This window comes from Mustela nivalis (assembly GCF_964662115.1).
Source record: "Mustela nivalis genome assembly, chromosome: 3".
In the NCBI taxonomy this organism is placed as follows: domain Eukaryota; kingdom Metazoa; phylum Chordata; class Mammalia; order Carnivora; family Mustelidae; genus Mustela; species Mustela nivalis.
Genome location: NC_139022.1, coordinates 118,702,547 through 118,716,208, shown reverse-complemented (window position 1 = coordinate 118,716,208; position 13,662 = coordinate 118,702,547). Strand labels below are relative to the sequence as shown.

Genomic DNA, 13,662 nt, shown 5'->3' with positions numbered 1-13,662 from the left:
CTAATTATAGTTTGTTGGACTTATGTGGAAATGCTGGTTTCTGGGTGTCAGAGAAGTCTGAAGGACCCTAAGTCTGGGCCCCTACATCAGCTCAGTGTCCTCAGACGATCTTGGTGCTCAAAATCGTCGTCACACTGTGTCTGGGCATGAGGTCAGACCTGCCATGGGCCGAGATGGGACCTGCAGGTGCTCCCACGAAGTGTGCTGGGGAATAATTTAAGAATATCCCTTTGGAGGCCAGCAGAGATGACGGGGAGATGGACAGGGAGGGGAAGGCAGGAGAAGCCAGAGAAAAGTTTATCCCCATTATCCCCCTTTCTGTCTCATTAGTAAGAATCACTGGTGGGACCCTCAGGCCCTTGGAAGCCCAAAGTTAGACAGCGCTGCTCCTGAGGGGCTGTCCGTCCAGGAGCACAGGTCACTGGAGATGGCAACACAGTCTAATAGCCGATGGTCCTCATGCTGCAGAAACAGCTGGACCAAACTCAGCTCTGAGGATGCACAATTCTAAAAATAACAGCGATGGCCACGAGCAGTAATAGTTCAGCACTTTCACGTTTATGTGGCACTTTGGCCTTTTGCATTATTCATCTTAGTTGCACCTCATGACATTTTTGTGTACATCAGTGTAATGACTCTGAGCCATTGGTAGATGGTAAAGTGGAGGTCTGTCCGGGGCTGAGAGGGGCCAGACTTGGTATGTGGGGATACTTCCTCTGTGATCGTAGAGAGCTGGATGGGCCACGAATGGGTAAAATGGGAAGAAGCGGAAGGAATCAGAATTTATGCGGGGATGCACATGGATAAGAATAAATAGAAAGTGTGTAAAAACAGACTCGAGACGATGGCAGGATTGTAATGGGTGTTTTCCCCTTGGATTTCCAGTGTTGTTCTTACTATAATGGTGCAGCGCACTCTGGATAAAAATAAACTATAAGCTATAGATCTATCAGCAGGGTAACATATGGTGAGGCAGCTGTATTTCTGAGTTAGACCTGAGCTTAAATTATCACTCGGCCTTCATACATGTCAAGTCATGGCCATCTGTAAAATGGGCACATGGTTAGTACCTTCCACACGGAATTTCAAGGACATGAAGTGATGTGACCCATGAATGTGCTCCATAGGTGCCAACTAAGGTCATTACCACGGGCGGGGCCTAGCCTGAAGGCTTCATGCATTGTCACGTTCTGTCTTAGTAGCCATCCGTGTCTCCCTCATTTTAGAGATAGGTCAGGGATTCCAAAGGCCAAGCAGCTCACCCAGGTCACATAGCAAGTTAGTGATGGAGCTGGGTTTTCGTTCTAGACATTCTGGCTTGAAAGCTCTACTCTATTAAATGCTTGGTGCTAGGGCCAGGGCCAGCAAATGCAGGATGTCATTGAGGCAGGGTTTATGGAGAATTTGCCATCCCCTTGCACTTGCCACTCAAGCCCTATTGTCAGGATCTTTGGGACCGAGCCAGGAGCAAGGCACCCGGTGGCCTAATTCTGTCTCTGGAGGTTCCAGCTGTCACATACCAAAGATGAATGTCTGTCGGGTAGCTCTGTTTTTATCTTCCCACAAAGTTTAATTTCCCCGATGCGAGTGGTTTGATTGCTTTGAGGTTTCCAGGGTTTGCATTCTTCATAAAAAGGCTGGTTTCCTGGGCACTGTGATGCCGCGAGGCTGCAGTACACGAATGTGAATGAAATTCACATTTCTTGCCATAATGAGGGTCCTAGATCAGTGTCTCTGCTCGGCAGACAGCGGGAGGCTTTTGTTCTTCTCCTCTGTCTTCCTGACTCCTGGGATTTCCACATCCAGGTGACATACCCCCTTGAATAAGTTAATAGTACAGATTGTCTTCTTTCATTGCATTATTGCAAGCAAAGGCAGCAGCAGCACAGGGAAATGTTTACCAAAATTCTGCTTAAGGTAGTGGTCAGCGTGGAGAAACTTTGGAATATCAAGCTCTGCTGCCTCGATTACCAGGAAGCCTTGGGCAGGCTACTTGGTGTCTCTACACTTTTGTTTGCACAGCTGTAAAATGGGGGTCATAACTGGGTTTACAGGTTTTCCATGAAAGATTTAAAAAAGATGATACGTAAAATGTGCTGGACACAGTACTCTGTACGTTCCGCAACAGTCAGTAAATGACGGCTACTTTTGGCTGAGCCCACGCACCAGGACCACACCGGGCACTTTCGCAGACAATATCTCAATGAATCCTCACAGCAGTCCTGTAGGGTGGGAGTTTTGCCCCCATTTAACAGATAAGGAAATGGGCTCAGAGAGGTGAAGCATCCTGCCCAAAGTCACACAGCTCATCGGAGGCAGACGCAGGCTGAGAGCCCTTTTGGAATGGGGTCACCACTGCTGCGCAGAACTTCATGGGCAGTGCCCAGAATGGCGGGGCCCAGTCCTCCCAGCCATCAGAGAGAAGCTCTCATCTTTGATGGCCACAGGAGACAGACCAGGAGTTCACTCCAGAGGCAACTAATAATTCTTCCAGCGCCAGACGAATTTCTCCGATGACTTTATGCAGTGATTTTATCCAGTCAACCTGCAAGGCAGTGAAACCGTTACGAAGGGCCCTGAAAATTCGCTACTGGTAGTGCTTTGTGCCAAAGAGGAGAAAGAGGGTGAGGAGCAGGGAGTGTGCAATTTGCATTAGCATCCCCTCTACCCAGTGCCAGCCCAGGAGCAGAAGCTGGGACCACAGAGGCAAACGAGATACGGCCCCTGTCCCATGACACACATGACAGGATGAAGAATCCTGGTATGGGGCCAAGTGCTAAGTGGTGGAGGAAAGAAAGTGTGATGAGAGCACAAGTAGGCAAGGGAAGCCTCGCCAGGGAAGGCAACATGCTGTGAGCTGGGTTTTGAAGCATGTCTAAGAGTTCACTGAGAGAGGAAAGGGGGCATAAGAGGAACATATGTTGAGAAAAATGGCAGTCTTCCAGAGGGGTTGGGGCTTTGGGAGTATATGCGCCTCTGTGGGAGTCATGGTGCCGGGCATGGAGTAGGTGATGAGAAACCCTCGCTGCCCAAGGCACTCCCTGGGGAAGGGAGGGTTCAGGGGTATGAAGAGGTCACCACAACAGAAGGAATGCCTTCAGGTGGCCAGCGCAGGTCCTGGTACAGGACCGGGCAGGGAAGGCATAGCAGGCTGGACCAGAAGGCTGAGGACCATTCTCTGTGATGAGGGAGGACACATGGGAATTCCAGGTTGAGATGCACGAGTGCAGGAAGGCTCAGTGGGCTGCGCGTGTCTGGAGGGGACCATGCGAGCCAGGGAATGGCGGCCTGCATGGCTGGAGGTGGCAGAGACAGGCAAGGCTGAGCAGGACATTACCTGAAATATGGGATCGATGTTGTGGGAAGTCGCTCTCCTGAGCAGGACAAAGGTGACCTTGGTCTCAAAGCCCTGTGGCATCTTGTCTCAGTGTTCTCTCCCCTTGTCCCCAGTCTCAGCTCCCCTGCTCCTTCCAGACCCCCTAGGACCCAGCTACTCCCTTAGTGGGTCTCTGGGCTGGTGCCTCATCCTGGATGGCTCTGGCCAGAGTCTTCTTCTGTGGGGCTCCCCGGACCACCCTATCCCTGCTATGTGCCATTCCAGATCCCACATGGGGCTTAGTTTAGAATTATTTCTTGGTGATGTACTTGTTCTGCATCTGACCCTGTCTCTGCCGTAAGGTCCTGAGGTGACGACTGTCAGGCAGCATCTGGCTCGTGATAGGCTCTTCATCAGTCCGTGCTGAGTGGTTGCGCGGATGAACGTGTTGGGGGGTAGGAGGTGTCAGGAGACGGGGAGCGGGGACCATCCCTAGCAGGGAGGACTGCACCTCTCAGGAAACCCGAACCTAGCACGGGATTTATTTCTAGTTCCATGTTGTTACATCAGGAAGAGAAACCGAGGGTCGTAGGACCTCTCTGAGGTTATGCAAACTGAGTCTGTCATTATGGATGTGCAGCCAAGCTTCCCCATGTAAGGCGCTCTTTGGGGGGAAGTGGGAGCTTCTCGCTGGGGTCCTCTCTGGGGACCCTTCTAACAACCAAAGCTGTGCACTAGAATCCAGACCAGCCCAAAATTCCCCCGTTGTCCCCAGAGTCAGCCCCTTGCTCCTCCCCTCTCACATCACCCCGCTCACCTCCTAGGCGCTTCTCAAACCATGCACCCCTTCCACCCTCATGGCCCCATGTCTAGCCTCTGCATTTGGGGCACGCCCTGGTGCCTCAGCCTCCCCACTGGCCTCTCTCCCTCCAGCCATGCCCCTGCAAACCTGCCTCCACCTTGCATCCAAGACATCTCTTCAAAACAGAGTTTGTATCCCGTCACTTCCCTCCTTAAAACCTTCAGGGGCTCCCTGTTTCCCTGGAGATAAAGTCCAAGTTGTAGCCTGGTCTTTCCTTGCCACCTGCCCATTTTCCCAGACCTCTCTCTCCGTCACTCATAACCTCTGGGCCAGCCATGTCAAACCAGATGATGTTTCCAGAACAGCCCCAGCTTCCTGTCTACGGTAGACGCGACTTCTCTGCCCAGAACCTTCTTCCTTCCCTATTCTGTTTTCTTCCCCAAAGTCACTTCCAACATTACCTCCCCCAGGAGACCTTCTGTGGTCCCCTATTGAACTTAGGCCCAGCAGTCCCCTGAGCCGATGCCCTCAGTCATGGTGTTATCCCTGGTGAGCATGTACCCATATCCATCTGTCCAGCTCCCCCTCACCCTATAGGCCGTGAGGCTCCAGGGAGGGCCTGGGCTTGACTCACAGCCCTGTATTCTCTGACCTCCATGGGGTCTTAGGGAATGACTGGCCTCTAGCTGCAGAAGTCATCAAGATTCAGGACAGGGAGACAAAGCCTCCTTCCCTTGAAATGGCCTCTGCTCGGCCTCGTTCCTGGCTCTTTCGCTTGGCTCAGCAAAATCCCTCAGTGGCTGCACTCCCAGCACCCTTCTCAGCACCGGACTCTGGTCTCTGGCAATGGTACAGGGCACCCTGCCCACCGTCTATGTGTCACAGTCTTCTCAACCCTGTGGGCATATGACAGCCACCTTGGGGCTTGTACCCTACCATTGGAGGTTCTGCTGTAGTGGGTCTGGGGCAGGTCCAGAGCACTAGGATTGTTTAAAATGCTGTCCAGGTGACTCTAAGAATGTGTAGCCAGCTTGACAACCACTCACGCCTAGTCATCCTTGAGTAGATGTCCTTGTCTTTTGTTGGATGTTATAATCACCCAGAGAGTTCATAAGACTGCCCAGGCCCCGGACCTACCATCCCTGACCCAGTAAATGAGAATCCACTGGGCAGTAGCAATCTTGGCATCAGCATTGAATCCTACAGAATCTTCCCTCCCTCCCTGTCTCCTTCCCTCCCTCTCTCCCTTTCTTTGTTCCAGAAGCATTTACTGGGCTTACCTATCAAGCTCTGGGAGCACTGAGGTGGATCAGACCCTACCCCTCCTCAGTGGGGGCTCAATAGGGCTTAACTCAGAGCTGTTGGGAAGGGAAGCCCCCCCCCCCACTGCTCCCTAAAGGGAATGTGTCCCATGGACAGGTGTACGGGGCCCTGCCCTGGCTCCCAGGGCCGCCTCCTCTTCACCAACCGCTGCTTTCCCGGGGACGCCCATGCTGGGTCAGCCCAGAGACTGGGTCTCTGCTTCGTCCGATCACATTAGAATGGGGGCTCTCTGGGGGGCTTCCCTGGACCCTGTACGAGGCTGGTGGTAGTGGCAGACTGGGGGTTGCGGGTCTTTGTTCTCTCCTTGGTGCACGTGAGTTCTGCAGCCATCCTTTGTCTGCGGCTGCACCTGTAAGTGTGTCTGTGTCTCGGTCCTACGCACGGCTCTGGGGAGGGCATGCCAGCAGGACTTCAAGGTCCTTTTGATGGAAAGTATCAACCTGGGTTCTGGGCATTTTTAAAAAAATGCAGATAATATTCACATATCAAATTAACTAAAGTGAAAACTTGAGTGCCATTTATTGCATTCACAACATTGTGCAAGTACCACTTCTACCTAGTTCCAGAACATTGCCCTTGCCCCAAAAGGAGACTCTATTCTCTTTCCCCTTACCGCCAGCCCCTGGCAACTACCACTCTGCATTCTCTCTAAGAACTGACCTATTCTGGATGTTTCTATAAATGGAGTCATATAATATGTGGCCTTCTATGTCTGGCGTCTCCCACTTAGCGTTTTTGCAGGGTCCATCGGCCTTTGTAGTATCTACTAGTACTTCTTTCCTTTTCACAGATAAATAATATTCTATTATATGGCTGGACAGTGTGTTGACTCATTTATTAGTCCATGGACATTTGTATTGTTTCTGCCCTTTGTTATGGGGAAATCTGGGCATTTACAATTCTTTACATCTATACTCCAAACATCTACTGACTGGTATTCCTAGGTCCTTAGCATTAGCCTGTGGGCTATGGTGGTCCCCTTCCCTGTACTAATCAAATACTGTCTTCAGTTCCTAAGGGAGTGTAGGCATATGTGGGTCATCTCCTGCTCCAGCTTCCCGTCTCCACTGACATCTCCAACTCTCTCCACATCCTACCTGGGTGATTCCAGTCCCGTCTCTGCACTGTCTCACCCCACCCTACCCGCACCCCAATCTTGGGCAGGAGGCTGGTGCGTGTGCAACAGACTGCAGCTGAGGATTTGGTGTGCAAATGAAGGGGGCGGACAGCCCACTGTGCTGACAGGAGTTTAGATGTGAATTTGCGTGTCGCAAATTCAAAAAGCAGGAAAACTGCTTTTTCCCCATCCTTCCACAATACTTACGATATCAATCGTGCAAGGTTTTCCCTTCATCAGGTAATTCTCCAATTCTCAATGGATGGTGACTAGATGTTCTATAATTTAGCTCACCCCTGACACTAGCTGCTGGAGCTAGCTCACACCTCACAGGGAAGGGGTCCGTCCCACAGGCTGCCCCAATTCAGATGCCAGTCGCAAGTCCCGGCTGCATCTGTGCTCCTGACCAACTGGCCAGTCACTGGTGATTCCTGCCCCTCCCTCTCAGTTTTAATAGTTTGCTAGAACAGCTCATAGAACTCAGGAAAGTGCTTTACTTAGTCTTACTGATTTATTACAAAGGATACAAATGAATAGCACCCTGAGGGGATACGCAGGGAGAAGTGTGGACGGGTCCTGGGCACTGGGGCTTCTGTCCCCGTGTAGCATAATGAGGTAAGCCACACTCCTGGCATATGGACATGTTCTTGTTCACCAATCTGGAAACTCTCTAAATCCCTTCAGTTAAGATTTTTATGGAGGCTTCATTACATAGGCATGATTGATGAAATCACTGGCCATTAGTGATTGAACTCAATCTCTCCCCTCCCTGTGGGTGCGGGGGTGGGGTGGAAAGCTCCAACCCTCTAATCCCATGACTGGCCTCCCAGCCCCTGCGACTGGCCCCCCTCCTTAGAGGCTTTCCAAAAGTCACATTATTAACGTAAACTCAAGTATGGTTGGAAGGGGCTCCTTATGAATAATAAAAAACGCTTCTTTCGTCTTTATGGATCTGGGCTATTTCAAGAACCGGGCACAAAACCCAAATATTAGAGCAAAAGATTCTTCTAGTGCTCCTATTATTTAGGAAATTATAAGGGTTTTTAGGAGCTCTGTGCCAGGAATTGGGAACAAGACCCAAATATATATTTTCTTCTATCATAATAGCAGCCTGTCCTAAAACTTCATACACATGGCACAAGGTATTTCTAATGGAGGGGGTCTGCCCATCACGTTTGGATGGACACCACCCATTTCCATCTTCTTCTTGTCCTTTTCAAATGCCTCCCACCCAGTATTTAAAGCTGCCAGCAAACAACTCTGTTCATTTGGAGCAACATAAACTTCCGTGTTTTCTGGTCCTTATAAACCACAACCTGGGGTGGGAAGGAGATGGGATGTGGACACCCAAGGTTGATTTTATTTTTCTTCTGAAACAAAAGAAACCTCCTCTCCACGAGGAGAATTCTGCCATGTTTCTGGGCCAACTGTCTCAAACAGCTACCTGCTTTTCAAAAATAGCATGAAAAAAAAATCTGCGTGTAACACTAGGTGCCCCACGCTATGGGGATTACCCTACCTCTTAGTACACGGGGAGTGGGATGGGGCCGGTGCAAGCCTGGACATGCCTTTGAAATTAACCATGTACTCCTTTCTGGTGAATCCTGTCTATTGAGTCTTGTATTATTTTGTTAAAGTTTGCTCGCAGGTAATGGTTAGGAGCTGGGCTTTCACTGTGAGCAATTTGGGGACCATTAGATGCTTCTGAGCAGGCAAGAGACATGCCCTGACTTAGATGTTGAAAGGACCTCCCTGGTTGCTGCAGGCACCGCATCATAGAGGGCAAGAAGGTTGCTAGTCAGAAGCTGCTTGGGGACCGCAGGTGAAAGGTGCCGATGACTCGGCCGGGCTGGAGACAACTAGGAGGTCAGAAGCCATCAGACTCTGGGATATTTTCAAAGACAGAAGCCATAGCTTCTGTGGAGGCCTGGATGTAGAATATGGGAAAAAGAGTTGAGGATGACTTCCAAGGGGTGCCTGGGTCGCTCAGAAGGTTAAGCCTCTACCTTCCACTCAGGTCATGATCCCAGGGTCCTGGGGTCGAGTTCTGCATCAAGTCCTTGCTCAGCAGAGAGCCTGCTTCTCCCTCTCTGTCTTCCTCTCCCCCTACTCCAGCCCGCTCTCTCTCCCTCTCTCAAATAAACAAAAATAAATTTTTTTTTTTTTAAAAAAAGGATGACTCCAAGATGTTTGGCCTGAGTGACTATAAAGGTGGACTTGGAGGAAAATGTAGGCGGAACAGATGTGGGACGGCGAGGAGCAGGGGATTAGTTCAGTTGATATTTCTAAGGTGCCTACTGCATGTCCCAGTGGAGGTGACAGGGGCAGGTGTATCTGAGGTTGGACTCCAGTAGTGCTGAGGAGGGCAGTGGTGATGGAGGGCAGAAGCACCGGAAGTGACAGGTGGATTAGTGATGCCCCCCGAACACATTCCTTCACCCCCCTGCTTCAGGCTGTGCACCTGAGCACAAACACACTTAACAGAAAACGTGAAAAACAAACCAGGAAAAGTAAATAAGGGGGGAAATCACACCTTGGGGCCAAGAAGGAGCTTCAGAAAGAATCTAGTAGAAGAGGGAAACTGAGGCCCAAAGAGTACAGGTGGTTTGTTCCAGGTCATACCATGAGTAAGTGACAGAGCGAGGCAGAGCCAGTCTTCGGGCTGCAGGCTGCTGCTGCTCTTTCTGACACACTGTGTGGCCCACCAGGATTCGAAGGCTGCCTGTGTGCCGGGCTGAAGGCAGGTAGGGCCGAGGCTGGATGACTGTCAGCGTTGTTTCCCTCCTAGGTCACCATTCTCGTCAGCCTGGCCCTTGCTTTCCTTGCCTGCATCGTGTTCCTGGTGGTTTACAAAGCCTTCACCTATGACCACAGCTGCCCAGAGGGATTTGTCTATAAGGTAAGGGGCTTCTGGCAGGTGAGTGGCCCCAGGTGACCGCCAACCTCAATTAGAGGGTTTATCAATGTCTTCTTTTCACTGGCCTCCAAACTCGGGCAACCTCCCTGTGGACTATTGAGAATGTGGTATGTGTCTGGCAAGCCATTTCATGAAGGATTTCGTTTCTTTCCAGTAGGCAGTAAAGTTCTTCCTCCCAGATGTTGCTCTCCACAGTCTGGAGTAGGAGGGGGTCCCGCTTCAGGCTGGAGGTCAGCGGTCAGGGAGAGCTTGCTTCCACCCGAGGGGGGCTGGTCCATCCAGAAAGCTCTGCCTTGGCACCTGTCTTCCTGGTTTGATGTCCGATTCCCAGTTCCTGTGGCAGGAGTGGTTCATTTACTGAGCACCTATTAAAAGTCACAGCCTTTTCTAGATATTTTCATAAACATTATCTCAACCAAGCTGTACACGCATTCTGAAAAAAAGGTTTTATTGCCCCCATTTTGCATATGAGGAAACAGGGGAAGAACGTTTGGATGAGAGAGCTTTCCAAAGCAGCACATTACATTGTCAAGTGAGGTAGTCAAATGGGGGCTGTTGTGTCTTGGAAACACGCATCCTTCAGTTCTGTATGTGGCTTCCTCAGACTACATTCCTGGTAGTTAAAAGCTGAGGTTCTCAAAGAAGCAACAACTCTCAAGAGGGGACAACTGAATGGATGATGATGTGTTCACACAAGGGATTTCACACAAGGTCTCTAGAACCAGGCCTGGATTATCCTCCAGGTTAATAATGAAGAGGAAAAAACCGTTGCCTTTGTGTGAGGAAAGGGCTCAGAGGGGGAAGGATATTTGTTTCTATTTTCAGGAAAAATTCTAGAAGGAACAATGAAAAAAACTAGGAAAATTGATACTCAGTGGGGGTGGGGGAGGAAGGAAAAGAGTAGGGGAGATGAGGAAGAAGAGCAGGGCTTCTCTGGAGACCTCTCGCTATCCATTTGTCCTTGGTATCTGTAAATGTCTGGCATATCTAAAAAGTAAATAACCACAAGTCATTCCTGAAAATTAAAAACAAGCTTGACAAAGAACCTAGCTCTGTATCAATTTGGGGATGTCGACGTACAAAGAAAATAAATATTCCAAATGAGCAGAGTGCATTGACAGTTCACCCACAGTAAAATATATTCTAAGGATATAGAAAGAGGAATCTGAAAGTTGATTCAACAATCTGTCAGTCATAATATTCATGTTATTTTGTGACCATTTGATGTATGTTGTAGGATAACGCATATAGACAATTCTATCAATGTTTGTTGGGAACCAAAGATTTTGATCTGAGGAGTTACAAATTAAAAAAAACAACAAAAAACCCTAAAACAAAAACAGCCAGAGGCTGCAGCAATGACCCAGAGAAGCAGCTGGAGATGAATGAGCTGGATCAAGAGGTCTGGGGGGATGGGAGGGATGGGGGGTCAGGAGTGCCCTCTACAGCCTCATACTCACTGAGCAGAGGACCGTGGATTAGTATCAACCTCAGGTTTCTTTCTCTTTTTTGTAAATGGAGGGATAATTGACATATAACATGTTAGTTTCAAGAATCAATGTGATGATTTGATTATTTGCATATATGTTTAAATCTAGTCTAGGTAACATCCATCACCACATGGTTACAAAAAAAATTTTTTTTCTTATGATAAGAATTCTTAAGATCAACTCTCTTAGCAATGTTTAAATATACAATACAGTGTTCTTAACTACAGTCACCATTGTCCATGACATCCCCAGAGCTTATTTATTTTACCTCTGGAAGTCTGTGCCTTTTAACCACTTCCACCATCTTCACCCCCACACCCCCCGCGTCTAGCAACCACCAGTCTAGCCTCGGGTTTATTTTTTCTGGTTTCGAGCAGGCAGCAGCTTTGAGGTGGTGATGGTGATGATGTTGGGGAAAGAGCGCCGAGGGCCAGGCCCAGGCCAGGTGACATCCCCTACCCTCTGGTTCAGAGCCTCTTGTGGCTGAAGCCCCTAGACGGAGTGGCCATGGGGCAGGGTGGGTTGGAAGCAGTCCGCTGAGCTCCCCCTGACTCTGTCTCTCTCGTCCTCAGCACAAGCGCTGCATCCCGGCCTCCCTGGATGCTTACTACTCATCCCAGGACCCCAACTCCAGAAGCCGCTTCTACACGGTCATCAGCCACTACAGTGTGGCCAAGCAGAGCACCGCTCGGGCCATCGGGCCGTGGCTGTCGGCGGCTGCTGTCATCCATGAGCCCAAGCCGCCCAAGACCCAGGGCCATTAGAGGCCCACCCCCAGCCAGAATGGGGGGCTCAGCGGGGGGGTCCCCTGATGGCTAAGCCAAGCTCCAGTTACAAGACACCACTGTACTCCTGGGATATGGGGGTGGGGGCGGGGCCGGGGTGGGTGGGGGGGATCTCACCGAAATTATCGTGCACTGGAGTTGTCTGAATTGATATTTCTTTTCGTCCTTTGGTATTGTTGATTCGTCCCCAAGTCAGGATTATGTACAAAGGCATGTTTCGTGTTGACTGTTCCCATGTAAGATATTTTCGAAGCCACTGCTTATTACTTGTTAGGAAAATTTAAAAACAGAAAAGGAAACAAAATGAACAAAGAAGGACTAAACTGGCTGCATTGGGAAGATGTTGGCGGGCCGTGAAGAGCACAGACTCTGGGCTGCTTCGCTGAGAAGCTGTAGCCTCCGTGGGGGGTTTGGAAGGTACAGGAAATGTGAGCGATGCAGGCTGGGGCTATGTGGTTAGCCTCGGCTCTGCAGGAGGGGAAGACAGGCAGTCTGGACTGGCCTCGTTGGAGAAGAGGGCTGATCTCGGCATTGTTAGGTCTGGGATTCACAAAACCTAAAGTCAAGAGCACCCACCATGGGTGCATTTTGCTAAGCCAGCCCAGATCACCATACGGGAATCTGAGCTGGGGCTTGGGCCAGCCCCTGCGGCCTGGGGAGGAACAGGTGCAGTCAAACGCTGAGCAGCAGGCAGACTTTCTCAGTCTTTCTCGTGCGTGGCTAGATCAACACCGGGTACTGCCTATGTTTAAGAGACAGCAGGGTAGGATGGGGGAGAAGGAAGAAGAGGCCGCAGGACAAAGCAAGGCACGGGACAGGCGTATTGCATGTGGCCAAGCTAGAAGCACAGGCACCACATTTTAAAAGTCTTGTTTGCTTGGTGTTTCCCAAAGTGCTAATAGCCATTGGAGGAGTAGTGATAAGGGTCATAGCCGGGAACCTCAGGTAACAGCTAGGGAGACTTTAAGACTGGATCTGCAACAATGCCAAGTCACCCATAAAGGAAGCTGAAAAATGTGACCGTCTTTTGCCCACCTGTTGGACTGACAGCCGTCCGACAAGCACCCAAAGTCCCTGATCTAGTTCTAGAAGCTGACTAGGGAGCAGCGTCTGGCATTAACCAGGCGTCTCGCTGTGGTGGGATGCCACCTCCCCCCCCAACAGTCACTCCCACATGGTTCTTCGGCAAAGGTTTCTGGGAGCGCCCCCCCCCCCCGGCGAGATGTGGCTCCAGGCTTGCATGGACAGAACTGGCTGGGAGAGTTGGTTATTTGAGATGTAGTACTGTTTCCCCATGAAGCCTGACAGCCCGGATAACAAGACATTCTCTCCTGGCTTGCTATGTTGCCGAAATCATTGTACACAACAGCTGGGTAATAAGACTAGCATAGCTCAAACTATCTTGCCAAATGCTATCATCTGACTTTCCTCCTCCCACCCCATCACCTCGAGTCACCTGTAAATTCATTTGTCATCCGAAGCGGAATAACAAATTGTCCCTAGCAAAACCGCTGAGCGCTTTATAATTTTGTGGTGTATTTTTGTCAGTAGGTAGCAGAGGCTAAGTATTTTTTGGTGTAATTCTTGAACTTTTCTGACAGGAAACAAATAAAGATAGCTGTGTCCGAAATTCTTGACCTTCCTTTGCAACCTTCCTCACCTTTTGCTCAGTGAGCTTGGTGGGAAGCTGCCGGGGTCAGAAATCTGTCCCCGAGGTGAGAGTGGGCTCTGGGGGCAGAGTGTCTTGTGAGGCTGTGGCTGGAAGTGGGCTGTGGGGGGACCTCCATCTTCAGGCAGGTGGTCCCAGAAATGATATACCTGGCCACAAGGCCATGTCCCCCTGAGTATCTGCTGAGCACCCATGGAGCGCCAGGCTGTGCTGAGCACGGAGCATTCGGTGATGAACAAGGCA

The 13,662-nt window shown here is 50.2% G+C and overlaps 1 protein-coding gene across 1 annotated transcript in view; it reads left to right on the top strand.

The window, feature by feature from the left end:
* Positions 1–13,380, top strand: part of NSG2 (neuronal vesicle trafficking associated 2) — a 52,462-nt gene extending 39,082 nt beyond the window's left edge. Inside the window, exons 4-5 of the mRNA XM_082725852.1 lie at positions 9,347–9,457; positions 11,538–13,380. Of these exons, the coding sequence (XP_082581978.1) occupies positions 9,347–9,457; positions 11,538–11,729 (303 nt within the window). The 3' untranslated portion in view covers positions 11,730–13,380. The remainder of the gene's footprint in view (positions 1–9,346; positions 9,458–11,537) is intronic.
* Positions 13,381–13,662: the final 282 nt, after the last annotated feature.